The following is a 25,127-nucleotide window of genomic DNA, read 5'->3' as shown; positions in this document are numbered from 1 at the left end:
ACACACACACACACACACACACACACACACACAAACACACACACACACAAACACACACACAACTTTGTCTCCTTGTAACGAAGAAGTGAAGAAGATTTTAAATAAAATACAGAGTAAAAATATAGAGTAAAATATATATTTTTAAAATAATAGAGTAAAAAATAGAGTCAAAACTTTAAATAGAATACAAAGAAGCGGATTTTAAATAAAATACTTAAGTGTTTCTGTTTGTGTATAGGTATCTCGAAATTCCAAAGTAAAAAGTCTATACAGTACATAGTAAAACTTTATTTTCTAACTAATTATTATCTTGTAAACTTTCTAAAAACTCATTTAACTGGGCTCGTTCATCGAATTCTTTTAATGCGGCCTCTGCTACTTGACTTTTAACTTTTTCCACAATTTTATTCAGTTCGCCCATGTGACTATTAACTTGTCTGTAAATCTGAAGAAAAAAATCGACAGAAGTTACTTTGAATTTTTCCAAGGAATCTACTAATTCTTTTCGCTTCTGGGATAGTTGTTCATTTTCCTCTTCAGTCATCTCTAGTTCTCTTTGTTCGTCAGAATCTTTTAAATTTGAGAGTAACGTCTGTTTCTGTTTTTCCCATTCCTCTAATTGCTAAAAGTGAAAAAATGTCAGAATAAATAATAATAATGTGGTTACGGCAAGTATTACAAATCATCTTAGATTATCATCTCTTTAAATACATTACGTTAAATTTTAAATTAGATATACACACTATTAACGGCAACACTGTGCGCCGTCGACTTTCCACGAACCTCCGTTGACCCGTCTCCAATAATTTGTCATTATACAGTGGTTGTTTAAAGCATTACAAGCGCAGATTTTTAATTTATTTATTTAACATTTATTTATTATTTAACAACATATCTGTTTATACGCCCGCAGAAAAAGTTTAAAAAATAAAATGGTTTTATGGTGGTAACTCTGAACAACAATGTTTTTTGAGGGGAGACCCATTCCATTTTTGAGTGTCATCAGAAAAAGTTAACCGGGATACACAAATTTGTGCAAAAATCTAGGAAGATTCAACAAGTTTAAATAGAAGCGTTGCTAGAGAGTTAGATGTTAGCAATGTTACTGTAACGAAAGTATGGAAAAAGCACGGTTACAAGAATTTTAAATATTCGAAAACGCAGCAGCTTTATCCAGTGTACTGCTTTCGAAGAATGGAATTTTGTGAAACTCTAATAAGGAAGGCTAATGATGAACCAAATTTTATTAAACATTTTATTTACTGATAAATCTTCTGTTTCGTTAGTAGGGAGACACAATCCTTCCATTAAGAGGTATTGGGCGCGGGAAAACCAGCACAGGAGTGTTGTTTACCGAACTCAACATCCTCAAAAAGTTAACATCGGGACTGACATTTTAGGAGACCACATAATAAGTCCATTTTTTATTGAAAGCAACTTGAAAAGTAAAGTATACCTCAATTCGTTACAGAATCATGTTCTTCACGCTATTCTCAATCTTTGATGTAAATCTGAAGAATGTTTGGTTTCATGAAGACCGCTGTTCAGTTCACAACGCTCGAATAATTAGAGAGTATTTAAACAATACTTTCCCGAATCGAGTTATCAGAGAAACTATTAACCGAATAAGAGAAGTCTCCAATTCTGTTACAGCAGAAACTCTTTCATCCGTTCGCAGAAGTTTTTATGACAGATTGGGATATTATTCAGTCGCAGAAGGTCAAATATTTGAATCATTTCTGTAGAACATAAATAATTGTTTCTTATTTTATTAGGAATTGTTTTTTTATTTTCAATAAGAGTATATTTTTTGTTTTATTTGTTTAAAGAAATGCGCTTTTATTTTTAATTCAACTACAAAAAATTGTTGTTCACGTTATTAAAAACCGATAAAAATGCACCGCCTTATAAAGATCAGTGTATTTGTATCGAGTTTATATTATAAGAAATGAACCGGGTATACGTAAGGAAAACAAAAATCAGCGGACGGAGATGCATATCCTATTTGTTGTTATGTGTTACTAAATGGTTTCCGGTTTTCTCGTTTTCTGTCTAGGTGTCGGAGGGGATCGGAGAATTGAAGGGCTTGGAAGGTGAAGGTGTTATGTTACATTTGCTTGAAAATTGGGATATTTATGTGGATGAAGGCGTTATGTGTTATTATTTCTCATAGCACTATCTCCCATTCACTTCTAGCCATAACTTAGTATTTATTCAGTTGGTGAAGGGGTTATGATACACTAATATTCAGAATGTTTGGAGGGAGAAGGTGCCATGTAGTCACTGTGCTTTGTTGACGTTGTAAAATCAAGTGCAAGATGAGAAGAAGTAAACAAATATTAGAATTGGCTCTTAAACAGGCAAAAGAAGACAGTTATAAAGGTAAGGTTGATGAAATAACTAAATTAAAATAATATACTACAGTAAATTGCCATTACATATAAATTAAAATATTGTTTTTCTCACATCAAAGATTTTGAGGTTATGATAAAAGTTAAAGTAGACAATATTTTATCAAATAACAAAATAAACGCAATGTTATAATTATAATCTTATACCGGACTCAGATATCGTTAGTGATAGTGAGGATAATGGTGATGATGATTATACAAGATGTGCTCGCATTTCCTCTTCTAGAAGGTTTCTTTCTTGTTGAGATAAAACTAATTTTCTAGAATACCCTTCAACAAGTACAAATTCTACAGCAAAAATACATCCACAGTCTGATGCGGAAAGTGATGTGGTAAACCTACAAATTCCCATTTCAATTACCAACAGCAGGTGTGTTGAGGATATAGTGGTGAGTAGCCCTATTAATAGTGACCAGGCTCATTTAGATGTAGAACCACAAGTAAAAAAACAAAAATTGTCCAGGAAACGACAGAAAAACAAACAACAATGGAAAAGAAATGTGGCTGCTAAAGCAAGAGAATGTGGAGAAAGTTACTTATCTCGTAAAGGTGTAGTGATACCTGCTAAGCGCATTAATGAGGATAATATTATTTGTAATGAGAAGTGTCGATTAAAATGTTCAACTAGGATTAACCAGGATACAAGAGTATCAATTTTTAATGACTTCTACAAACATGATATTAACGGGAAAAATGTAATTATTTTTAAATCAATTTCCATAAGTGAACCTCAGCGAAAACATAAGGGTGCAAACAGACATAAAACTGCATCTTTTAAGTACAGTATTACAGTAAATGGAACTCATGTGCCAATTTGTAAATCAGCCCTAATGTCATTGTACCAAATAGGCAGAAAGAAAGTATTTCTTATCCAAAACCAGATAAAAAAAAGGTTTGTCAGAGCCGGAGTTAGACAAACGAGGCAAGCATAACAACAGGCCTACTAAACTTGAAAAAAAATATGTTTATGAAACATTTTTCTTCGTTTCCTGCTGAGTTGTCTCATTATTCTAGAGCCAACAATCGAAACAAAAATACTTATCACCGTTGTTGTCCGTACCTAAAATGTACAAACTTTACATTGAACAATGCAGACTAGACCAAGTTTCAGACGAATTCTTAGTAAAAGAGTCCATGTACAGATTTATTTATAATTACGAGTTCAATTTATCCATTGGACAACCTAATACAATATACAAAATAACAAGAGTGATACATGTAGTACATGTGATAGTGAACAATGTTCAGATGAACATATTGATTTTTATAAATCTGCATTTGAGGCTCAAAAAGCTGACACGGAAAGTGCCAATGTGTTGAACGATGTTGCATATGTCACTATGGATCTGCAACAGACTATGCCATTGCCTCGGTTGTTCACATCAAAAGCTTTTTATAAAAGACAGATGTGGTTTTACAATGTCGGCCTGTATATAATTTCAAAAAATGTACACAGGGGCCTATTTTTTACCTGGACCGAAGACGTAGCAAATCGTGGCAGTACAGAAGTTGCAAGTTCACTGTTGAGTGCGGTGATAGAGGTGTTTGAGAAAGTGATAGAACACTTCGAGAAAAAAATCATCTGAAAGTGTGGTCCGACTCTTGTGTCGGACAAAATAAGAATTTCCAGATTATGTCTGTACCAGTACATGATTTTGAAAGAGTACTTTAAAACTATAGACCATAAATTTCCAGAGGTGGGCCACTCTTACCTAGACTCAGATCGTGACTTTGGTCGCATCGAAAAGAATCTACGGAAACAGCCTAATTTATTCTTACCAGATGAGTATCGACAGATAATACTGCAAACAACCAAAGGAAACCAGGTTATAAATATGGAAATCCATTTTAGGAACATTGAGGAATTAGCTACATCTTTAAGTAAACCGGAAAAAGGATCTTCTGGGAGAGACTGTTCAATTTAGAGATGGCATCAAATGGATAAGGGTAGATGAATTTGGTAGTTATCTGTTTAAATATAGCTACGACCCCAATATGCCGTTCAAGAAAGTGGATATTCGACGTTATAGGTCTACCAATAAGACAAATAAAACTATGTGTGTTATATCCCCAAACTTTGTAGTTCCAAAAATAAACAAGAAGATTGGCAGTTTGTCTGCAGAGAAAAAAGAAGACATCAAGCAGTTATTGCCATATGTACCACTTGAACACAGATGGTATTAGGAAGCAATTTTGCAGGGCAATAACAGAATGTTATTTTGATTTATTTTAAATAAAATATAGCCCTAATTTGTGACTTTGGCTTGTCTTCTCATCTACACATAGCACCATGTACTTGTTTTCATATACCATACATCCTAATAGGTTGGTGGACAAAGGTGCTATGTACATATTTCAATTTTTTTTAAGGGTGAAATGTATATTTTTCAAAAAAAAATTGCTCGCAAGAACTTTTGTTATCCAAAAGATTCTAGATTCAAAATTTGAGTTTTTTTAACAGGTTCTTGTAAAAATGCAACCAAAAAAACTTTAACCTGGATTATCTCATTTTCAGTTATTTGTAACATAACCCCTACCTTCCAAGCCCTTCAATTTATATCGTACGAGGCAATGTTGCCGATTGTAGCACTTTATGTAGTGTGCAATATATAATCCAAAACTTAACGTACTGTATCAGCTATGCCCATACCGTATCACCTTTTGTTTTATTATCTAACTTTACCGAATGCATCTCTATATATATCATAAAAATCAACAAACTTAAGGCGCTTCTAAACAAGCAATATTTTTACTGCAATATGGGGCTTCCATACTGGCAACAATGGTCCGGACCAGCCATTTATGTCAACATTGAATGCAACAGATAGCTCGGTAAATACAATCAGGTAACAATGGATAAAATAATACTCGTCGAAGCGGCATACTGTGTTAAAAAAATTTAAAGAAAAAAGATTGTGGATTCAAGCTTACTTAAACAGGCGTGAAACTTTAGATAACATGAGCCTAGAAGTAAGTCTTGACAATACGTATTTAAAAACTTTTTAAGAGTGTCAAATAAAAAATAAACGATATTGCATCGATAGCAAACCATTTCACTGGTTTAGCTTCGACACTACCACTTTTAATCTTTTTTCCTCATTTTTTGCGTACGTCCTCAAGCTTCTGAATGGTTTGTACGCTTCACCACTTGAAATCTCAAATCTTTCAGCGACAACAGCCCATTCGTTTTTTTTGCATTTCGATCTTTATATATTCCGATTTCCACAACTCAGGACGTAAATGTATTTCGTTATTAAAAGATATAATCCTCTCATTCGACCAATTTTTTAGTCATTATAGTCCTCCGAAATTGTCCAAAACAACAAATAATCACAAAAAAAATGGAAATAATCCTCGTCAAGCGATCTTCCGGCAGCTATTGTAAAACAATGCGGGCGATGCCAAAAATGTGTGCCTATTACTGGTTATATGGCCGAGACATACTAAAAATATTCTCCTATACTGCATAGTCTGGCCGTTATTGTTAACAATATTGTCAGCTACTGTGTTGCAGCCACATATTGCAGTAAAAGTATTATTTGTTTAGAAGCAATTTAACATTAAACAATAATTAAATTCAACATTAAATTTAACAACATTAAAATAATTTAAAAGCAATTTATGAATCTGAAGTATACTGATAAAAGTAACCTCAATTTGTAAGTTCAGTCAAAAAATAGTAACCTTTGTTTTATCCCATTTGTTTTAAACCTACTATCCGTGACCCTGTCTAGTTTGTGTTTTAATTTAATGTCTTGATGGGTCCCTAGACGAGAAGCGAGTAACCATGTCTGTTCCATGGATAACCAAATAACCAATAATAAATATATTGTGATAATTATTTTCTTTTCTTTCCTTCGGGAAGAACTTAAAAAAGTTGTGACTGGCAATGGCAAATGCCTATGCCAAAAAAAAAAAATACTGATAGCGACTGTAATATATTCTTAGATAAAAAACAACAGTAGGTCAATCCCTTTACTGGATTTCTAATTGGCACTGTTGACCCACTTCCTTACCCCACTACTGAATAAGCCATAAAACATTTTAATCTTTTAAACATATAAGCAACAGTAAAAATTAACAAGCCTTACCTCTTGGGATTCCTTTTCAAGTAATGCCGTCCTTTCATTCAGTTCGTTAATGGTCTGAACTATAGATTGAATTTCACTTTGAACAACACTTAGTTCCTTTGTCATGTTCTTAATGTCGTCGTTGTACTGTTTTAAATTTATTTCCATCGTCTCCATCTTTTTGAGCATATTTTTTTCCATTTCTGATTTAATTTTGGAAATTTCTTTAATTTCGTCAAGGAATTCGGTCCTATGTAGACCGGTTTCTTTGAAAAGTAAAACCTTAAAATCGGGTTTTTTAATACAGACTGTCCTTAACGATCGATTCCATTCGATGACTTTTGATTGTAACTGAAAAATAGCAAAAAATTTACATCGGTTCACATAATATCAGTTATAGTTATTTGACTTATTTCTCGATGCGTTCACTATTGCGAACAACAGAAAAATGACTTACCGATAGCGCAAATAAAAACCCTTACCTTTTCATGCTCCTCTTGGATTTCTGTATCAAAACCAAGTTTAATATCTTGATCATGTTTAACTTTTTCTTTAATTATATTTAATTCATTTTTCATGGTTTTAATATTTTGCAAGAGATTCTTTTTTTCCTGATATGTACACGGCTGTTTCTTTATGCTTTCTTCGAGCCTTAGTATATTTTCGTTAAGATCATTTTCTCTTTGTACCAATTTATTCAGTATGTTGGTATAGTGATTTATTCCCACTTCCAATTCCGCATCCTCGGAAGCGTCATTTTCTTGAAGTTTATTAAAATTTTCAAGTAAACTAGCTTTTCTTTCTTCTAAATTCTACAAATTGAAAAAAATCATTAAAATTGATTTTATACTGTGTGTATTGTGTGTAAACCATTTGATAAGTTTTCAGAAAAAAAAAATGTATTAAGGTATTATTAGGACAGTTAGTTCAGTAAAATTAATTCCATATAGAAGAAGCCCTTGACAAAAAAGAAAAATTTAAAAACTGGATTTTTATAGACGTCATCGAAATGTCTCGTAAGATTTGAAATGTCAGAACTCGCTGTGTGCAAGTTTGGAAAAGTGACACCTAGTGTCATAGATCAGCAAAATTATTGGCACTTTTAATATATTAATCGAATGTAAACTGCAAATAAAAGACCTAAACTTGTTTATTTAATACAATACTTATTGTAATTTATATCAATATTTGACTTCGAAAAATTTTTAATGGAATTTTATTGGAATGGAAGTTTCGATTTCATCGTTTGAACATTGAAGATAAAGGTTATTAAAAGGTAAACGTTTGGTAAGAGCGACACCTACTGCCATAGATCAACGAAGTTTTTTAATAAACTGCAAATAAAATGACTTAGAACTTGTTTATTTAATGCAATAACTATTGTAATTTTTATTAGAAATCCACGTTTCTCTTTGAATTAATTTTTGTTTATAATTTGGAAACGAATAGAACTTGAATTGACTATTTCTTGTTGTATTCTAAACAATTTATAATACATTTGCTAAATCCCATTTTATACCTCCCTCGTTCAAGCTTGAGAGACAACATATGGCCAGCAGAATCTAAAACAGGTTTACCAAAGTCAGCTGAAAGTTCGATATCAAAAACCTAACGAAAGCCAGCAAATTTGAAGTCGATATAAAAATGTTATTGCATTTGGCACTCGGACACCTAAATATTTTCTTTGAAGATTTGAAGAAAAAGTGAATGCAATCGAAGAAGTAAGTATTCAGATGATCACAGTTAAAAAACAAGAAGATAATGATCAGACTTTCCTGAAAAGCCTTAAAGAGTCAAAAAAAAGATAATGACTTAAATTTTTTTTTCAAAATGGCCTGAAATTGCACCCCTTCCTAATCCAGAAGTGACTACAGTAGCAGAAGCATTCATAACACACGTCGTATCAAGACATGGAGGTTTCTTTAGAGGTACATTCTCATCAAATGAAAGGAAATTTTGAATCAGAATTATGCCACGAATAGTGATGTGAATTCGGAAAAAAGTGAAAAAAGAAAAGATAATTATAAGTCAGAAATAATTAAGCGGAGCTTTGTAGGAAAGAATATGAAAATTATACAGGCAATATTGTGCCCATAGACATAAAATACAAAATAAACAGGGACACACGTTCTCCCAGTGCGTGTGTCCCTGTTTTCCCACAGAGAAAACTGACGTAAAGCAGTTCCTGCATCTCTTTCTAATCTGCCAGGTTTATCGACCACGTGGTCGATAAACCCGGCCCATTAGAAAGAGATGTAGGAGAGATTTGTCAGAGTCAATTTACATTGATCGTGATACCCATGTTAATCACAATTGACCAGAGTACATACCGTTGTGCGATAATGGAATCACCACACAGAGAAAACGATAGAAAATTGAATATATAGCAGGGATATATATAAGAACATGAGGATCTCACAAATAAATGAATATTCTGTATACATATAAGAAAAAATTAATCTTTTCCAATAGATGAACATATAAAAAAATAAATTGTACATACTTTTTTCTTTTCAGTTAATTCCTTGACCTCAATTATAAGACTGTTCAAATTCTTTTCCTTTTCTTCGACTTGTTTCTTTAGTTGCTCATAAGAATTTTTATCTACACCAACGTTACTTGCAAAAGCAGAAATAAAATTTTCCAGTTGTTCCTTGTCTTCTATATCTTCGTTGGAATTATTAAATTGTTGGTATCTTTCCAAAATATAATCTCTGCAAAGCTATAAACAAAAGGAATCGTTAATTATAAAAAACAAATTTACATAAAATTTACATAAAACAAAAGCTCAGAACAATAAAAAGAGGAGGTTCCCTAAAGTCACCTAAAGAATGTATATGAAAAATGCGAAAAGATGATAAGAAGTAATAATAAACGTTAATTCAGAAGTTTACACTAAATCAGAATTTAACTACAGTTATTATGATGTTGGAAATCAGCTGGTTAGGACATTCGGACCACCGTGACGGTAGAAATACCTTTTTAACATTTCAACTTTTTAATATAACAAAATTTAACACATTTTTAAAGAATACGATTTATTTTCGTTTCACCCACATTCTAATATACAGGATGAGTTTTTAGTACAACATTGGTAGATAATTCCATTATGGTACAGAATATCCAAAAAATTATTTAGAAAAAATCTAGCCAATGGAATTCTCCAGGCTTGGGCAATAGGCTGAATTCTACAGAGTGATTAATAAGTACGAGGAAAAGCAAAAATACAATTTTTTAAATAGAATACCCTGTATATTTACCCCTATTTAGATAAATTGGATGACGCTATGTAACGATTCCACTCTGTTAAGAGGGAAGTTTGCTTAAGTACATGTCTGTCTTCGGTTCTGGTTTTACCTGATGCGTTCTGAACAAAGTACGTTTAGAGAGAAAAGAATGTTTACATACTCCTCCAATCAAATATAATTATAAATTAGATCACAAAATAAAAATATTTAATTTTTTTTAAGCATATTCTAAATAAAAATAATATATTAACTAACCTGTGTCAGCGTACATTGTTGTTGCTCTCCAGGTGTTAGTTTAGATAAATCAATTTTACCATTATCTACTAGATTAACTTTATCTATCAACCATCCAAACATGCCGATGACTTGGGGCCAGGAATGCATTGTGTTTACTGAAACAGTGCAATTATTTAAGTAATATTTATTTAATATTAGGTCATCAAAACAAACAAAATTTTGCTGGGAAAGGAAAGGAAAAGGAAAAAGACAGTTAATATTTAATTTCACGTCTAGTGCGTCTGTGTATCCGCTTATAAGTATTTCACCATAAAAGTGATCTTCAGAACGGCTATTCACAGTCGCTCTGAACGTGAAAATAAATCTCTTCTGTCTTAGGAAGCAACTCTAACATGGCTTCGTATGGACGCAAATAGTGACATCTGATATTAAAATCCGTAAACTAATTTTCCTTGCAATTTGCCTTGCAGTTCTTAGAAGGCACAGATTAAAGCAAAAATCTGAATTTGGTTTCGGAAATTAGTTTACGGATTTTAAAATTTTGCTGCTTTATTTTTCTAAAAACTTTTTTTTTTAAGTTTTGAAAGCCTATTAAAAATAATATTGTGCGTACTAGTTACTTTTTATATTTCATAAATAATAATAGACCGCGAAAAGCCGAAGGTTGCTGAAATATTTTAAGATAAAATTTTAAGGTTATAATAACCAATAATTGTAGCGCTTGTTCCCAAGATCTCGATACTGATGAAAAGCAAATAATAGCATGCGACAGTTGCAGTTCAAGGATACACATTACAGAAAAATGCTCTGGCTTGTCCACATCCGAGATACGAGCAATTATTTTGCAGAAACGTCTACTTATGTACTTTTGCACTACCTGATGCATTTAAGAGTGTTCCTATGTTTGTGCGAAGATTTTCCAAGCTGGAAGAAAAAATAACCAGTCTCAAAGAAAAAACTACATTAATGGAAAATAGCAATTCACATACAACAGCCAATTTAGTTTTTAATGAAGTACAATGTAAAGATAGAGCCCAAGATCTTATGATTACCTAATAAAATTCCTGAATATAACTCTAATGTATTAACTGATCGCATTAGCTATAACAAATCTCAGGTGTGTGAGGTCTTTCGTTTACTTAGCTTACAGCAGGAGGAATCCATCATATCACATGTTATCCGAGTTGGCAAAATGTCTAGTTACAATTAAGCTAGACCAGTCAAAGTTACATGTTATATATGATGCTAACATTGCTAACAAGGTGAAATTGTCTAGTAATAAACTTAAAAATACTGTTTATAGAATCTCTAAGGATCAAACTAAGATGGAGCAAGACGCTTACAAGGCAGCTAAAAAAGAACTAGATGAAAGAAAATCTGCTGGCAATGAAAATCTATGCATTAGATACCGCAGCGGTGTTCCTACAGTTTGGGAAGTTAAACAACAAAAAAACTACTTTCATTCCCATTAACAGTTTTTTATCAAAATTTTGGAGGCATTTATACAAAGATTTCCAGATCCTAAAAAGTATTTCCTGGTGCTCATAAAATATAATTATTTTAGTGGAGAGTAACTTAAATGATAAAATAACTGATTCTGAAATTAAATGTGATGGTTTTAGTATCTACAGATGTGATAGATCCCAGAGAACCAGTGCAAAGTTGAGTGGCAGTAATATACTAGTGTTTGTTAACAACAAACTAAAATCACAAACCATTAGTATTTGTGAAGATCGGGTTGAGCAAATATATATCTTATGTCAACTTAATGAAGTCAAGTTTGTGGTCGATGGTGTCTACATACCTCCACAATCACTTAGGGAAGTATACAACTGGCATTGTCAAACTGTGGAAAATGTTCTTCTGCAATACTGAGCACAGGATATCTATGTTTATGGTGATTACAATCTTCCCAATGCATCATGGGAGACTGATGAGTTTGGTGTTTGAACCCATTGGATAGATACATGGGGCTATTAAATGTTTTCGATTTTGATATTTTCAATATAACTTTAACTCAGTTAAAAAGATCTCTTCCTTTGTGATATGTATATTGATATTGTTGAATTTTATCCTTGTTACATTTTAGTATGTAAGATTTTAGTCTCATTTTTCATATTGATTTTATATTATAAGTAATTCCAAGTTTTGAATCCTAACTGTGATATTGTATATTGTAATTTAAACTGTTGATGGGGTTATCCCGTGTCTTAAAAATAAAATAAAAATAAATACTTCTTTAATTCATTTGATTAATTTGTTGAAATATTCTGCAGCTACAACCTCCAGTTGGACTTGAATGGTCTGGTTCTTAGTTTTTTTACACAAGTTTGTTGTGTTTTCATGTCTTTGTGAAATGAAATAATATAAACGATGGACCATAGAGGATCTAGGTCTACAAGAACTGTCGAACAAGTAAATACATCTACAAAATACAGCCTATTTTGGATTAATAAAACTTTTAACAATAACCAAGTTTTTATGAACAAAACAGTAACTCCTCTGCCCATTGTTACAATTTGGCCTTTTATTTACAGTTCACTCTTTAGACATAAATAATAAAGAATCAAACTCACCTGTTTTCAATACAGAGTTTGTCATGGATCCAGGATAGTGCATTGCCTTTAACTTTTTTGCAATCACTTCCTTATAATTTTCCATAGATAGATTTACAGAAGGAAATAATTCACTGAACAATACAGACACGAGATATATGAACCCCTTTATTGACGGAGGCTTGATATTTTCAGGTTTCACAATAGTGGGGTCAATCTTTTCTGAAGTTGATATATAACGTTTAACCTAAAGAGATTTTAAGTATTAATACAATTACCAATTTTACTAGATTTTACAGAGATTTTTTTATGTTTCTCAACAGATTAAAACAACCAAAATGGTAATCAGGTAATAAATCATAAGCATGCAGTTCTTGTAAGAAATTTAATCACTAAATAAATACACACTATAGATCCAAAACATATATAATAAAATTTTGACATATCCTAAGGAATTTAAAAATGTTACTACTTTGGAAGAAATTTTGCAACTGCATAGACTAAATATATCCGTAACATGAACTTAAGAAATTAGGAGGAGGTCAATTCTAGAAAAGCATATTTATAAATTATTGTATATGCATGATTATGATTTAAAACTGTTAAAATTGGATAGACAGGTAGATAAGTAGACGACAAATGACCTGGCTGCGCAACATCAAAGATTGGACAGGATTAGACTTTCAAAGTTTAATAAGGAAAGCCCAAAATAGGGAAGACTTTGCAGAGGTCATCGCCAACCTTCGCTAAGAAGATGGCACCTAAAGAAGAAGAAGAAAATTGGATAATTAGAATTCTCACAAATATTGCAGCCTATGTAAACAAATTAAAACAAAGAAATAATACTTTCGAGAGTACAGTATTTAAGCAATATTCGAAAATATAGTGAACAAATAATATATCCAGATAAAACTGGGCTCAATAAAGGACATTCAGAGATAGGACAAAAGTATTCAAACCAATTGCTAAATTTTCATAGAACGCTTATATATTGGACTAAAAATTCCTGTTGAAATAATGGATACTTGATGCGATAAAGAGTTTTTTGGGGATGATTTACTCGAGTTTCAGTCGACATCAATGGAAGACTACAATGAAGGAATGACTTCAGATATTTTTGAGGAATATATTATAGAACTGATGTACACCACTAATGATGATGCGTTTCCGAGGTATAGTCTACCTTATGCAAATCTTTGAACAAAGCTAACAGAATATGTAAACTAAATAATATTAAAAATTACCTTCTGATATTGTGCATTAACCCAATCCTTATTAGTACTTAATTTTTGAATAGTCTTTCTCTCCTTTAATGCAGAAACAGATATCTAAAATATGGAAATTTGTTTAATTTCAGGTTTTAAATATGAATAAATGTAAAATGAATTTTAACTGAATATATAATAAATCAAACCCTGTACATGTAAGGATTCTAGGTCCTATACTAGCTCCATGTCTTGTATATATTATATCAAAGTATGAAATGATTGTATTGTCCCTCCCCCATTGAACTAATGCCTTACAGCAGTTCTATGGGGGAAGCAGAAACAGAGTTTTAGTTGGTATTTTAACATACAAGTATGATATAACAGGTAGTACATCTAGTCCTGATACTTAAATCTTGTATTATTTTAATAAATGGCTAAGGTGATCATAAATCAAATGTTTAGTAATCATTATAACCAATGAAAGGTCATTCCTGAACTAGTATAAAATACTGAACCTAACGAATTCCAAAATGTTTTCATATCTTGTGAATAGATCAACAACCAGTTACCTATTTCCTCACAGTGTATTATATGGTTAAAGGCTTAATAAAACATTAAAAAAATTAACAAAACAACAACAAAAATTTAATTCCATATCCATATACTATAACAATAAAGTTTAGATTGCTTGAAAGTGCAGTCTGCAAGACTAAAATTATGTTTATATTTCAGTTAGTCATATAATCTGTAATTTTTCCAAATATTGAAGATGTAATTTATATATACAAGTATTAGTTCAGAAAGTTCTATTTTAGTAAACATAACTGACACTAAATAGGATAAGCATTGAAATGAATAATGGAAAATCAAAATACTGGATATGCTAAATAACTTTGTACTCACTGATGATTTACAGCTACTGCCGCTTCTTAGAGAATTTGGTGTAGTTCTTTGAAAATTTTGTCTAGGAGTTTGTTTTACAGCAACATGAGATTTTCTATCAAGTGATTGTGGTCTTGCTGATACTGGTGTAGTTCTCTGAAAACTTTTTTGTCTAGTTAAGGGAGTTATAAGATTTGTTTGGGATTTTCTATCTAGTGATGTTGCTCTTGAAGGTCTATTTAAAGCTAAACCATCTTGACTCGATAATCTAAAATACCAATAAATAAATCTATCAATATATGAGCCCTAACAATTATATAAGGGGATAGATTAAAATATATAACAAATTCAGGCATTTGACAGTTAATTTATTATTTTTTTATTATTTATGAGAATAATGCTAAATAAGCAATATTTTAAATGTAATTAATATTACTTTATATAACTCATATAACTATTAATGGTATAAGGATCACCAAAATATATAAAAATTGAGTGAACCTCTGCATTATTTCAAAAATTCGTAAATGATTAAAAATTATTGCCACCACAAAGCAATTCTTGAAGTGGCAGATGAAATTAATATTCTTAAGACTACAGTGAGGAATATAATTAAGTATTATGAGAAAATATGCAATATCTTAAATAAAAAGGTAAAAGTCCAGCTCATCCAGAACTAGTTTCTGATAGGAATAGAAGAATTTAATAGAAGTTTGAAAAAAAGGTCAAAGAAATACTATAATGCAAGTTACAGCTGAATGGAATCATGAAACTGGATTAAATTAGTCAAGGGAATGCTGTAGGAAGTGGAGATATAAATCTGGAGTAAAGTTTTATAAGATTTAATTACAGGTGACAACTTAAAAATGTACTCATAGTTTAATATATTTTAACATATTTTCTTCTATGTAAAGAAAAAACTACTGTTAAAAGTAAAATAAAAGCAAATATGTATTGATGATTACTGCAAACAAGTTACTTGCACTAAACATGCTGCTTTTCACAGAGACTGTTTGAAACTGAAGTAAAATTTCCTAAATGAGTGATGATTTAGAGTTTTATGATAGTTTCAGGGTTACGATGTTTTTAAGTTATTGAGGTAAGTGCAGTAAATGCTGTGAAATATCAACAAATACCTCAAAATAGCCTACTACCAAGTATTATGAAATTAGATGCTGGCAGGAATTATATTTATTAGCATGACGAAGCAGCCTGTTGTAAGGCCAGAACCACAAGCAACTGGTTTGGAAACCACAATATAAATGCCCTTTCTTGGCCTTCGTCCTGACCTAAATTTCATTGAAACAGAACAGCATAAAATATAACAGACACTAACAAATAACCTACAATGGACATTACACGAGCCTAATTTCATCATTTTGATTTTAATCAATACCCAATTTGAAATCAATAAACAGTGGAGACAGATAGAAAAATGTTAATCCTAAATTATTAAACAATAAAAATACCTGGATTTTGAACTATCCCTATGTCCTCTATTGCTAGAAACAGATGGACCAAATAGACGAACAGGGATACTACTCTGACTGCCTGATTTCCTCATCTTGAATGTAAATTATTGCTGAAATCATTAAATCAAATTTATATTTGATAATAAAATAATGGATTGCATTATTTTCCATTCATCTATACATTGTTTTGTTAAATATTACACACTGAAATTTTTAAAGATCACACTTTATTGGCTTCATTTGTCTGTTACACATACTTTCTTTCTCCTTGATTTCCTATTTCATGTTGGCTGAATATTATTTTACTGGTATTAGTAAGACGGGATAAAATATTGAGTGATTTTGTAAATTTTATGAGAATTACACCTTACACTTACATTCACATCCATCAAATTTTAAGTGTTAATTATTTAAATTACCAGTGTTATTCCGTATATGCACATTTCAGTAGTATCTTGTTGATTTATTACACCAAAATATTTAAAATGATTCACAATTTTATTTGATTGTTATTTCTTAATACATGTATTTCTGGTAAATATTTTATTGGTAAGTAATAATACTTTACCCTTTAATTGTTAACTATTTTAGTTGTTGTTAGCTAAACTTATTTTTATTGCTGCATATAAGTAACATAATTATTTATAAAAAGTTCAACAATTCAAATATTTTCCGTTACTTTGGTTAGTATTTAATTTACTTCTTCTTTAGTTTATTGGCCTCCACCTACTTGGGTATTCGGCCAATCGATCGCGGAGTAAAGAAAACATCTTTTATTCACCTACAATTTGGTTATATTATGGGACAAATACAACAAAGGTTAGGACTTTTGTCACTCAGAGATAAAAATCGGACATAACACAATCCCCAAATATATCTACCCAGGTCCCAGGTGATTAAAGAATGTGAAACAAAAGATTGTGTTGTTATCAATGTATAATGAGAATAGTTTGATCCCGCGTGCATTGTGCGTTACGCACCAACATATCCACCCAGACAGCTGCAGCTGTATCTAGTATGTTTGCTTATGGCTATGATCAACACTTCCATTCCTATAAACTTAAAGAAAAAGGTGTATAACACATGCATACCTACCAATTTGTACCTACTGGTTGGAGATTGTAGCCCTTTACCAGGAAATCTGTTAAATGGGGTAATGGAACGAAATATACTTGAAATATCACTTGAGAGACAAGATTAGAAACAGTGAGATAAGACATAGAACGAAGATCTGGCCTATCGTGGAAGAAATTACAAAAATGAAATGGCGCTAAGCCGGCCACATAGCCAGATAGGATGATAACAGGTGGACACAGAATGGACACTAACGGGAACGACAAGAAGCATAGGAAGATCCCAAAAGAGATGTTTTGATGACATAGGCAGGCAAACAGTGAATTAAATTAGTACAAGATAGATAATGATCGAAGCAATTGTGAGTAGATAGAAAATGGTTGACGACGAAGAAGAAGGATTGGGAACTAGAGAAATGAACAGAACAGAAATATCGAGATCATGGTAAAGATGTCGTTGCCGCTTTATTAATTATTAAAAAGTATTCGATACTGTTCATCCTGACAAGTTAATTCAAATATTAAGAGATAAAACAGTTGATAGCACCGACGTCAAGAGCAAAAATTATATTGGGGTCAAACAGCGACCATTCGTAGTAACGGAACGTCGACTGAAGAGTGTAAGATTATAAAGGGAGTCAGGCAGGGCTATGTTCTATCCTCACTGTTGTTTAGTTTATATTCAGATAGAATAGAATATGGTATAAAAATTAATGGAAAACTGATAAATACCATCAGATATGCAGATGACACAGTTATATTGAGCGATGACTTAAATGAATTACAATGTCTTAAAGTCACTTAATACGGTCGAACGAAAAATGGGACTAAATATTAATTGTTCTAAAACAAAAAAACATTTAAGCGCTTATCGTATCAAAATATACAATTACAAATATATGGACAACCAATACAAAGAGTATCTTCTAAATATCTAGGTTGTTAGATTACCGAACAATTAGATCCACATCAAGAGATAAAATCAAGAGTATAAACTAGTTAGTATAACGAATTGCAACCTAGCGACAAATCAGTGTTTAGCTTTGAGACATTTAGGGACCAAGAAGTCCTACAGTTTTAAACAACAAACCCTGGCAAGGCGATTACCAAAAAGAAGTTTAGAGAAGATTTTACTCTAGTTTTGCTAAAAGCAATGACACCATCAAACATTATCTCCGGTTTTGCAGCCACCGGCATTTATCCCTTGAGACCAGACGCTATACCTGAAGCTGTCTTTGTACCAAGTTTGATCAACCACAGAGAAGAAGACGAAGTAAACCACAGTAGCTTCCAAGATTTATTAGATGTCTTTAGAAGTGAGCAAGTTGATTGAACCCACAGATAAAAACGAGGCAAGTACAGGCGGATATCAAGTGTCAGAGAAAACTAATGACAAAAAAGAAGAAGTTTAATTACTGTCTCAAGTAGCGAATTATTATCAGATTTTATCTTCACGGTGACTCATTTGACGATGTCTCTAATGAAGATGAGCCTATGAAAAGATTTAAGAGGAGCAGCAGCTCTTGAGATGACAGTCCACTAATTGAATTAAAATATAAACAGAAACGCAATACGGTTACGAAAGAAACAACTCAATGTAATCCGGGGTCTAATCAAGTAACAACTTCTGACTCCAAATGCTTATTCTGTGTCGTTTAAAGATGCAGGATTGCTAATTACACCGGAAATTAAATTACCCACTGTAAAGAGGAAGCCAGTTTTAAACAGTAAAGCCCAGCAAGTTACTTATACCAAAGATTTATTCGCACCAATACCAAAATTCAATAATGCAATAAAAGTTGTCAAAAAAGCAACGAGCAGTAGGACAAAGAAATCAAGGAAAGAAGAATCGTGGTATTGTTTACTTTGTAACATTTGTAGTAAAGAAGATATATGCGCTTGTGCATTGTGTGCTATCGATATGTTAACGAGACCTGTATAGGACTGGGTAAAGATGACAAAGAAACGTTTACTTGCCCTCAATGTGCTTAAGTTATATTTTTCAGAAATATTTATTAGATACGTTTATACTGTTTAATTTCTTTAATTTTTGCAGAAAAAAGTGTTACTTTAGTAACACAAAAAGCTTGTTCACAGCAAAAAACAGTGTTCAGCTTTTTGATATAATTAAAATATATTGTTAAAGAATATCTACATTTATTTACTTCTACCAAAATTTGTTTTTCTTTATTAATAAAAGTGTGGGTTTTATTTACAACCAATCGTTAATCACAAACTGGCTACATTATCATAAACATCAATTATTTACAATTTTTATTTTAGGAATTTTTTGGAAAGAAAATGCGCTTGAGCTGAGAGTAGGTACTCTTAAGCAATCTTACTCTACTTATATGTTGGACTAATTATTATCGTTGGGATACATTATTAAGTATAGTTATGAATGCCTTAAAAATGTTAAAATATTTACACGATTATCGGCCAGTTCGATACTGCCTTATTGGTATCAAGAGTGCGTTAGCTTTCGTTTCATGAGAGTAAGACTATGAGGTCGAAAAACGACCTTCATTCTCGACTTTGACTTCCCGTTCTCAATAAAAAATATCGACAATGAAATTTATGGGAAAATTCGAACGTTAAAAATAAATAGTAAATTTTTAAATCTTTAACCCATTATTGGCCAATCAATGAAAAACATAAGTTGAGTAATAAAATATTTATTTAAAATGATTTATTAGTTCGTCACATTTCTGGATCATTAGTGTGATTATTAGTTGCCTAAAATCATAAATTCATATCAGTTCTGCTAACTTGGTGTAATGAATGATATCAATAATAAAGATGGTACTAATAAGTATCATCCCACCAGGAGTACGGAGTACGGTACCATACGGTACTATTATTTTAATTCGTTAGTGTAAAGTAGGCGGAACTGGTTTGTTACTAATTGATTTTTAAGTACTTCCTTTTTATTTTTAAATTTGATTTGACACAATTTGTAAAAAAGTTACAGCCTTGTAATTCAACACAATTTTATTGGACATGAGCATTTTGAAGGTTTTACCTGTACGTTTTTTGTCTTTTGTAGTAGTTGAATTTATAAAGTAATAAATTAGAAAGGAGTAACGCATTATTTTTAATTTTCACTAATACTTTGTGTTTATGTTATGCTATTTGCATCGTGTAAATTGAACAATGAAATAAGCATCAATTAAAAATATAGATACAAACGAACTTAACCTTATTATTGAAAGCTGGGAAGTAATTTCTAAACACTTATATTTATTTCATATTAATGTATGGAAACATTTACTCTACGAGTAAATAATATGAGATGATAAAAGTCATGTTCTATCCAGTTAAACATCTGGACAGAACACAAAACGAATCAAAGTGTTTATAAAGTTTATACTAAATGATCGAAACGGATAGAGAACTTATAGAGAACGGAGAGATACTAAGAATAGAAATGACAGTCAAACATAGAATAAAGATTATCATTTATATTGTGACCTGTTTCATGTTGATTCTTTTGTAGTATCCAATCGTCATTTGACGTTGGAAGTAATTCTGGCCCTCATAGTTTGTTCTGAACGGCTATAATGTTTAGCTACGATTTTCGTCGTCAAACCCAAAATCAAGAAAAATTTGGAAGAAAAGACTGTGTGCCGCAGTATTTCTCGATATTCAGCGGACCTTATCCTAAGATATGTACCTTTTCCTAAAGTCCTATATTAACGAACGTTCGTTCTTGGTAAAACTCAATAATGATTTCTCAACCTATCACACAATCCAATCTAGAGTTCCTTGGGAACTGTTTTCGGTCCCTTCCTATACCCAATCTTTACTGTTGACATACCTATTACAGATGACGTCACAGTGAAGACTTTTGCCGATGATACAGCTGTTTTAGTTTCAAACAAAGACCCAGACAGCATCTGAAAAGTTGCAAAATTACTTGCGTACATTAGAGAATTCTTTGACAAAATGGAAAATCGAAAGTCAATATCGAAAAATCAGCTCAATTTTTGAGCTAATCCCATTTTTAACAACAAGTCGCACTTGTCCATAAGTTAGTCTAAACAATGCCCCCGTTCCTGCTAGAGACGTTGTGAAATATCTTGGGTTGCATTTGGACCGAAAGCTCACCTGGAAGCAACACATTAACGCCAAAAAAACTCAGCTCAATATAAAATTAAAACAAATGAATTGGTTACTTAGCAGAAAGTCACAACTGTCATTGGAGAACAAGATGCTGCTCTACAAAGTCATACTAAAACCAATATGGACTTACGGCGTAGAACTCTGGGGCTGTAGCAAACCTTCAAACACAAAAATTTTGCAGACCTTCCAATCAAAAACATTGCGTATGATAGATAACTCCCATTGGTATGTGCGCAATGCAACCATCCACAATGACCTAAAAGCACCAACTGTAAAAGATCATATCACTTCACGCCAACAAGACCAAAATTCTTAATTCAACTTACCACAGCCAAATTATCAGTGAATTATATCAGCCACCAATGGAGGAACGAAGACTGAAGAGGACTTGGCCAGAAGACCTGGTTACATAGGTAAAAATGGAGAACTTTCGCTGCACGGTACCCAAATTAAGACAATATTGTCATCACATTTAATAATTACTCAATGTATTATTTATGAGTAGATTGTAAATATGCATTTAAAAATATATATAATAACGGGTTGATTACGGCTGTCGCCGCTTCTCCGCCCCCAACTTCCATCTTTTTCTGTCATATGCAGTTGCCTCTTCTTAGTCTTTTGCCGCCATTGCTTCATCAATATCGTTGCGTCAACTTCTACGTGGTCGTCCTCTCTTTCTTCTTTCTGGGGGGATCCATTCCAGTACTCTTCTATAGATTGTCTCAAAGTGACTAGTCTGTACAGGGTAAATGCACATGATCGATGCCATACTTCTTTGCAAACTTGTATTAAAATAAACGTCACTTCTTACTATTTAGCCTAATCCATCTTTTGTGTTGAGGGTAGCTTAAGTACTAATGCACACTAACTACTCTGCCTGGCTTCCTTCTGTCAGTGGTTCTCAAACATAAATAATATTTGCTACAACATACTTGGGTTAAATTAAAATAAAATAAAAATTAAGAAATGCCTTTTATTTATGCCACACCAGCAGTTTGTTTTTAATTCTACAGTATGTGCTAGCGATACAAACCATTTGTTTATAGACTTAATTAAAATCGAATAAAATAAAACTAAAATATAAGGAAACATTTTATTTATGTACTGTTGCATGTAATTGCATGTTTTTGGGCAGACCGTGTAGGGCTTCTGATGACGGCATCTCATACTCGCTGCATTTTTACAGGAGTTCTTACTGTTCTATTCGGACCTTAAAGCTTTTTTTTTTCATGACACTGCCTGTTGTTCTAAAATTCTTTATCAATCTTAAGATTGTGTTGCGAGATGGAACCGCTCCACACCTACCAATCTTAAAGTGAGTGCGAAAAAGCCGCTGCGTAGTGATCACTGATTCTTGATTTCGGATAAACGTATCGTATGCAAACGTGCGATGTTCTACCATCCACTACTCCATGTTTACTGAAATGGCACACTACTACAGAGGTAGTAACTCCGCGTTTGTCCCACAGTCCCACTCTCATCCCTTCAAGCTTCGTACTATGCGTTCTAAAAACATCCCGCTCCAGATTGTCACCCTATACTACTCACGAGCTCCAATCAGTGGACAAAGCTGTGTTTAGAGTCTTTGAATATTACTGAGATGAGATGATTCAGTTATGAAATATTATTCTATTCATCGAGATCGTGTTATTACCAAAACAGAGATTTAAGGTAATTTTTTCTGACGTTTAGGAAAAAACAATACACCATACAATACAAAATCAGGGTTCTCGGCAACATTAATTTATCAGTGAACCCAGAAGCTATCCTAGAGATAGAATTTTCTTCCAGTAATCTCATATAGCAACATCGGTAAGATAAAGAGAATCTGGCATTACCAATAACTAACGTTGGTAATAAAGCAGATGACTGTATCCCGTCAACTTCAGGTATGCAATGAAAAGATTACTGTCACCATTTTACTTCGGGCTTACAACCTAAAAATAGCTCAAAAGAAGCCTGTCTGGAAACTTATAGTAGAAACTCTTGTCTTCCTTCTATTTCAGATATTCGACCAAAAAATCGCTTGAAAAAAACCTTTCTGGACACTGATAGTAGCAGCTCTGACTCATCCTTTAATTTGGATGACTCCAACAGCGATGAAATTATTGATTCAGAAGATGCTCAAAGTAATTCTTCAAACAGCGACAATATTTGATTCACAAATATTCTCCAAACACTTGAAAACGCAGCAGTCAACAACAATAACAAAAAGACTTGATAACTAGCTATCAATAGTCGAGCTCGAGTTATAGATAAACTGACTGTCAAGTTCGTCGAATAACTATTTAAAATCGAGTAAATTAATTTAAAATAACTAGTGTTTTCCATTATTTCCAATCAATTTCATTAATTAGTAATACAGTAGTGTAATATCAAACAATAAACACCAAAGAGACTGTAAGTTACTTTAATCATAACAATTTTTATTATTATTGAATATATCGGAATATAAGCAGATAACCTACAAAAGCTAAAACAAGTAAACTCGTTCTACTACGGACTATAACTTTTACAAAGTTTGTTTGCTAGGACCGTACTCCAATTATTCAAATAAAAACTAAAAATGAATAGTTCTATTCAATTAAAAATGTATACTACTAATAATACACCAAATAGCTCCTCTTCAACTCAATTAAATGGATCACCTACATATTCTTCCGTAACCAATCAATCACCACACACCAATATGTTTCCATCAAAAAACAGGCAATTATATTCGATGTAATTGAAAATACCAAAACTAGAAGATTACCTGTCTGCTTTGAGTCTTCTGATATAACCAACGCACATGATTTTCTGTTCAAGATTATCAAATAACAATAGATTATGTATATATTTAGAAAATGAAAAACTAGTTGAGGATTTTGTAAACAAAAATGAAAAAATTTAAATAAACCAACAACTCTTACAGGCTCAAATGTCCAACGTTTGTCCCTCAATCCCACACTCAGTCCTAATATCTGGAATAAAATTACATGGATTAAATCTGCTATCGCCTTTAACACTCCTAAGAAAAGGTATATCAAACCACAATTCCAGCATATTTTGAGCTTCAGACGCCAAACCTACATATCTCCAATAAATAACCAGACCCTACCTGATTTATTCATTGTCACATATGAGGAAACGATATAAAGGATTTACCTATCATTAGATAACCAAGCTTAACAAACATGCAAGTAAACCAACCACTTAACAAAAAACTGCCCAATATCTACTACGATTACAACAGATAATTCAACATCAAACAATCCATTTTCAAACATAGACTCAATTGAAAACACAACTATTCTACTAATTTCAAAAACCGAGTAAACACTCATCAACAACAATCATAAGAAGAAAGCATATAACAAAAAACCCAACCATTTAGTACTCAACAGCAAAAACAATACATATACTCAACCAAAGGAGATTCACAAACAACAAACGACCTAAAAGTTGATCTAGAAAATGAGACAATGCATATAAACACAGGCAAAACACAAAACAAACGCACAATATCCCAAATCTCTCCAACAGCTACTACATCTACAGAGGAACATACTTTCATAACACAAAAAAATAAAGAGAAGAAAGTCAAATCAGATCAAAATATCAAAACAAAAAAAACACTAGAAAAAATGCTAAGTTACACTAAAACATTATTTATTAACACAAACTCCAACCACTCGGTAAATTACGAAAAGTTATAATACTTTTTTAAAAACTCACCGGACCCGTTGAGTATCGCCAAAATGTATACAGAAGAAACAGCAGAGAAGAATATAGGAAATCAACCCAGACCTTCAAATACTTGGGTTGCGACGCATCCACAGAAACTTATTAATATATCATTTTCAG

General features: G+C 32.2%; 1 protein-coding gene across 4 annotated transcripts; it reads right to left on the bottom strand.

Moving 5' to 3' along the window:
- Positions 1–160: 160 nt before the first annotated feature.
- Ndc80 (kinetochore protein Ndc80) lies at positions 161–16,789 on the bottom strand. 4 transcript variants are annotated; one of them, XM_072541706.1, is made up of 10 exons: positions 16,652–16,789; positions 16,081–16,193; positions 14,633–14,879; positions 13,766–13,849; positions 12,543–12,768; positions 9,985–10,121; positions 8,985–9,203; positions 6,964–7,293; positions 6,503–6,832; positions 161–622 (listed from the first exon to the last, which is right to left on the bottom strand). In XM_072541706.1, the coding sequence occupies exons 2-10, from the start codon at positions 16,173–16,175 to the stop codon at positions 299–301; spliced, it is 1,992 nt and encodes a 663-aa protein (XP_072397807.1). In that variant the 5' UTR covers positions 16,176–16,193; positions 16,652–16,789; the 3' UTR covers positions 161–298. The 4 variants fall into 4 exon arrangements, with proteins under 4 accessions (XP_072397807.1, XP_072397809.1, XP_072397808.1 ...); XM_072541708.1 differs by having other exon boundaries at positions 16,461–16,782; XM_072541707.1 differs by having other exon boundaries at positions 16,503–16,782.
- Between the last annotated feature and the right edge of the window lie 8,338 nt (positions 16,790–25,127).

The sequence above is a fragment of the Diabrotica undecimpunctata genome, chromosome 8 (assembly GCF_040954645.1).
Source record: "Diabrotica undecimpunctata isolate CICGRU chromosome 8, icDiaUnde3, whole genome shotgun sequence".
Lineage (NCBI taxonomy): Eukaryota > Metazoa > Arthropoda > Insecta > Coleoptera > Chrysomelidae > Diabrotica > Diabrotica undecimpunctata.
Note: the sequence above shows the minus strand (reverse complement) of the source record. Positions and strands in the feature narration are given on the sequence as shown.

What these genes read in the sequence shown, in the direction of transcription:
- Ndc80 (XM_072541706.1), bottom strand. Translation starts at nt 16,175, where the DNA reads ATGAGGAAATCAGGCAGTCAGAGTAGTATCCCTGTTCGTCTATTTGGT. An exon ending in GCAGTAGCTGTAAATCATCA is followed by an intron (nt 13,850 to 14,632) that starts GTGAGTACAAAG and finishes TCCATATTTTAG; the next exon opens with ATATCTGTTTCTGCATTAAA. An exon ending in TCCAAGAGGAGCATGAAAAG is followed by an intron (nt 6,833 to 6,963) that starts GTAAGGGTTTTT and finishes GCTATTTTTCAG; the next exon opens with TTACAATCAAAAGTCATCGA.